The 5000-nt window shown below is 48.9% G+C and overlaps 1 protein-coding gene across 1 annotated transcript in view; it reads left to right on the top strand.

Moving 5' to 3' along the window:
* The window catches only part of COPE (coatomer protein complex, subunit epsilon), a gene marked incomplete at its 5' end in the record, with an annotated part of 5336 nt that extends 2414 nt beyond the window's left edge, over positions 1-2922 (top strand). The window contains 4 exons of the mRNA XM_009331579.1: positions 971-1126; positions 1386-1454; positions 1958-2032; positions 2570-2922. Of these exons, the coding sequence (XP_009329854.1) occupies positions 971-1126; positions 1386-1454; positions 1958-2032; positions 2570-2617 (348 nt within the window). The remainder of the gene's footprint in view (positions 1-970; positions 1127-1385; positions 1455-1957; positions 2033-2569) is intronic.
* Positions 2923-5000: the final 2078 nt, after the last annotated feature.

Raw genomic sequence — 5000 nt, 5'->3', positions numbered from 1 at the left:
TGCAGGTTTTTTGTTGGGTTTGGGGGTTATTTTTCCCCCCCTTCCTTCAAGTACACAGAAGATATTGGTAGCTGGCTTCGCAAACTAACCGGCTGTTTTGATTGTCGGCCTTTCTTCTGTGCTCCTTAGCCTTCAGCTCACACGGGGAAGAGCTAAACCGCGCTTAAATAATTCACGAAACATTATAATATAAAATGGAAAGCTGCAGTGTTACTAGCATCCAGGCCTTGCGATTAAACCCCAAGAAAAAAAAGTAATTCTCTGCTTAGAGCAGACTGTCTTTAAGCATGTTTGTGAATCAGACAGAAACATACACTGTTCGGCAGTCCAGGTAATCGGGTGATCGAAAATGAGTTGTCTCCTAAAATTCAGTGAAGTCCAAGGTTATGCCTGCAATAACCTGTTATACTATTAAGGCTTGGTTTTTTAGCGTTCACTTGGTTTTGTTATGAAATCTCTCATATGTAGCCCTTGCCTTACAATAGTGTGCGGCGAGAGTTTCCCCAAGATCTTCGTTTCCACAAGGGATCCCACCTCTAACTGGTGGAAGCTGCTGCATGTGGAACCTTTCTGAAGCTGGAACTTTTTGAAAAGCCAGGTGTCCGTACCTGCGTTTAGTTATAAAAAGTCTCATTTCATAATCCTTTATTATGCCAAACATCTGAAGTGGTTCTTCTGAAGTGTTTGGGTTTTTTTTCTTTTTTTAACAGAAACCTGCATCTTTTGATCGTTTAAGCGGTTCTTAATATTTTTGCATTTCTTTCATCTGCGGTCTGACAGTGATCTGTTGCGGTACAGGAGATCACATGAATGCTAACAGCGGTTAGCGCTGGTTCTTAAAGCGTTTTATACCTGTGCTTTATAACCCTAGAAATTAACTTTGTGCCTAGCCCTTCAACCGTGGCGAGAAGGTGCAGGCTTCTTAGCACCACGTAGTGAAACTGCGGGTGTTTGTCTCCTCCCTTTGCAGGGTGGTGAGAAGTTACAAGATGCCTATTACATCTTCCAAGAGATGGCAGACAAATGCTCCTCCACCCTCCTCCTGCTTAACGGACAAGCAGCCTGCTATATGGCTCAGGGCAAGTGGGACGATGCGGAGGGAGTACTTCAGGAGGCGTTGGACAAGGTACTCTGTTTTTGCCGGGCAGATTTGCTCTCGTGGGGACGTAGAGCAAAACAGCAAGGACTTTCGCTGTTAAACTTCCATGAAAATACCGGTATATCGATGCGTATCGCTAAGGGTGGTCGCTGTTAATGCCTGCCTCTTCTTCTACTTTGCCTTTTCCAGTGAAGTGAGCTATGGGTTTGGCAGAGCTGTGCTGGTTGTTGCACTTAGTCACGGTGGAGGTAAGTCAGATCGATCAGGTGATTGTCCTTGTTTTCAGGACAGCGGCCATCCTGAGACCCTGATCAACTTCGTTGTCCTGTCACAGCACTTGGGCAAACCGCCAGAGGTGAGGGTTGTTTGATTGTACTTGGCAAGCTGATACGACCAACCTGCTCCTGCTGCCGAGGGCAGGTTGTGTGTCCCCTAGTGCACGTGGTAACTTTGCTTGGGTTTTGCAATTTTCTGTGTTCTCGTCAGGATTGGCGTTAACAAAATGAAATCGTTCCGGGGTGCAGGGGGCTTGCACCTTTGATACTCAATAAAGTGTTTGTGGAAATACAGATGTTGTAGACAATGGGAGACTTGAGAGGAAGGCCTGGGCGGAGAAGGAAATCTCCTGAGTTCAGTTCTCACTGATTATTTTCTTGAACCCGCTATTTAAGGTCTAATTTTTAAGTGCGGAGTACGCAAAGGTCTCAGTGGTTTTAGTTGGGGCTGCTAGCGTTCAGTTGGACAAGGTAATCAGGTCTTTACTCACTGCAAACAGATACATCCAAGTGCGATGTTTTAAACCCTTGGCTTCTCCTCATGTTATCTCCATTTCTAAATTTCTCTCTCTCATCCCATCAGGTTACGAATCGCTATTTGTCACAGCTGAAAGATGCGCATAAAAATCATCCATTCATACAGGAGTATCAGGCAAAGGTGCTAACTACTTTCTAGTACAAAACTGAATTTATCGCGCCTCACAGCAGCGTCTGATGGGGCGAGCGGGTTCTTTGCCAGTCACCGAGGCCGCGGTTCTGAGGGGGCAGGTCCGTGTTCTTTCCCTGCCACGTCACTTGCCAGCAAATTTTCTAGCCCTTGTGAGAGATGTTGGGAAACACAAGCCGGGTGTTAAACAAAGGAGTGATGTGCCCAAATCTCGAAAGAATAGCTCTGAGATAGGGGTTCTTCATCTGAGTCAGAAGCTTGTTACCGTCAGACACTATGCTTAAATAGTGGCAACATCCTTCTGGAAGAGAGAATTTGGGGAGGGGGAAAGAAGGGTAAAGATAATGGTGAAGGGAAAATGGAACAAACTGTAAAAAATTGAGAACCGATACAGGGGATCGTGCTTCTTAGAATTCCTTTTGCCTTAGTGAGCTGCGATAGTAGCGTTCTCTTCAGCTAATGCAGGTTTTATTGAATTTTCAATAAAGTTCGAGGTTTGTTCATTTTATTTTTGTTTCTGATTTGAAGGAGAATGACTTTGATCGGCTAGCCGTGCAGTATGCGCCCAGCGCGTGAGGGGAGCGGGACGAGGCTGCGGACCTGCTCTGTGGTACCTTGGGAACTGGCGTTGACGCGCAGAGCCTCTCCGGTAACACGGCAAAACGCCCCCTGCAAGTCAGTCTGGCTTTACTCGCTGCGGCAGGGTCTTGCAATCCGGCAAGCCGGTGCCGAACCTGTATATAACGTGCAGCTACCTGAATTTGGTAGCTGAAAAGCCTGTGTTCCGGCTTACCTGGGTCCTGAACTCTGTTTAAAATACAGCGCGCATCAAGAGTATGCGACGCTGTACCTTAAACATTCCTAATAAAGCCTTTTCTGGATCTGTGTGGCCCTTAATTTCTGGAATTCCAGTAATTCCACTTTCGGACCGAGCCCTGTCATCTGTACCGAGGGTGCTCTGGGGGAAGAGTACGAAGGTTAACTTTAAGCATCTGCGTTCAGTACGTGGATGGATCCCGAGTTATGGATGTTCTTTCAGTCTGACTGATGACTCCTCCGTTAACTTTGGCGTCCTCCGGAAGAAGCATACCCAGCTGTAGGGGTTACTGCTGGTGAGGGAAAGCTTCCCCAAAATAAAAATAATCCGATTGTAATGGGCTCAGCCTTAATCTTAAGTTGGTAGAATGCAGTAGCTCGTGTCCTGGAGCCAGGAAGGCATTAGGTCTTCGCTGACAAAGTACACCCTGCAGTACGTGTGGAAGCGCACTCGTCACCAGTCACGTCACCAGTCGCTCCTGAAAGCGTGGTGGTTGCCGAACCTGACGCGTGGTGGAACGTGACGCGATCCAACACTAGGTGATGACGCTTTTCTGTAGCCGCGGGCGCCTGTCTCGGCGCCTCGGGCTGCCGTACGCGTGGAGCGGTTGTGTCCTGTCGGCGCCGCAGAGAGCGGATGTCCAAGCGGAGCCCCCAGCTGGGACCTCCTGCGCTCGAATATTCGAATTGTCTTTGGAATCGTCTTTTGGGTTGCGTTTGGGGAGAGGGAGAAGAGGGGTTTATGCTACACTGTGAATGTGTCTAACTGGCGTTTCCTTTGTGCCCACCTCGGCCGGGATCGCTCTGAAAGGGCTCATTGTCTCTTTCCTTGGCTTGTTTAGCGAGCAGCTATTTTCAGTGAGGGGTTATTCATGGTCCGGCCTTGAATGAATGTTTCCTTTGTGGAGCTGTCTGAGGGAGATGTGAAAGGGGCTTGTGTGTTCGGGGCAGCCATTACCCACTTGATGGGCCATGATAAATTGACTTAAAAATGTAAACAATAAAAGCAAGTGCCATAGTAGGAGCCAGCGCTGCCAATGTGAGAATAGGGGAACATGTTGTTCGGACCTCCGAGAGGAATGAGTTTGTGTTTTCCCATCGCTGCCCCAGACCAATTAGAGAGGTTCCCGAGAACTTGAAGGCAGGATGGCCGCGGTCGGCGGGATGACTTCAAATGACATAAAACTCATTTCTATTTTGTCCCTTTCTTGCCCTATCAAGCTGGTTCGAGTTACAGTTCCATGAGTTCCTGCGACCATGATGATTATTCTCCATCTCTAGTAGTAAGGATCCCACAGCTGCAATTTAGCCGATAGTTCTGGCGCATTAGGAGGTGACTGAACCCCATTTGCTCCTCCATGAAGCCGAACGCCGCTGCGCTGCTCCAGTGCCTTTGCCCTGAGGTTCCTGTTGTGCCTTACCGTGAGATGATTTAAGTGTTAGTGTCTCCTAAATGTGGCGTTTTAGGAGAATCTTCCTCTTAAACTCATGCTTCTCCTAGCGAGCCAAATGTCTGACTCCCCGCACGTGGCTGCGGATGTATCGCTTTTAATTTTAAACACACACATAACGAGATTTCTGTTCTGTGAGTCGGCAGCTGGCCGGAGCGCGAGCCGCCCGCCTTCTGGAGGAGGCGTTGGGTCAAGCCCTTCATCGGGGGTGACCTGTCGGGAGGGTGCGTTTGCGTTTTTCAGGTGCATCTCATTATTCCAGAGCCTTCTTAACTGCCACAGGTGCCGAAGTTCAGCTGTGGTGGTGGGGTGGAAACACCTGATGGCTTTGCACCGAAATGCTTTGTGAGGAGGGGATGGACCTTCCGCTACTGGGAGGCTTTTGCCGAGAGGTATGGAAAAAAGAGAGATCTGGAGAAATGTTTCTCTTTGCGTATCAGGTGATTAATGTGTTTAGTCAGGCGTTTTGACCACGGGGAAGTGTGGGAGCTCTGGGGTGTTGGACGCCATTGCCAAGGCGCTGTGGGTTGACTTCCAGCCCCCGCGGCCACCCGAAGGGCGCACCTCGGCAGGCAGAGCGGTTTTCCGCTGTTGTATCGTCAATTGTCATCTCTCGACACTGAAATATTCGCATTTGTCTCCGGTCCTCGCTACTGGAGTGACTCCAGCCTATTGTCACCGCTCGTCGTCCG

The sequence above is a fragment of the Pygoscelis adeliae genome, unplaced genomic scaffold, assembly GCF_000699105.1.
Source record: "Pygoscelis adeliae isolate BGI_AS28 unplaced genomic scaffold, ASM69910v1 Scaffold419, whole genome shotgun sequence".
In the NCBI taxonomy this organism is placed as follows: domain Eukaryota; kingdom Metazoa; phylum Chordata; class Aves; order Sphenisciformes; family Spheniscidae; genus Pygoscelis; species Pygoscelis adeliae.
Note: the sequence above shows the minus strand (reverse complement) of the source record. Positions and strands in the feature narration are given on the sequence as shown.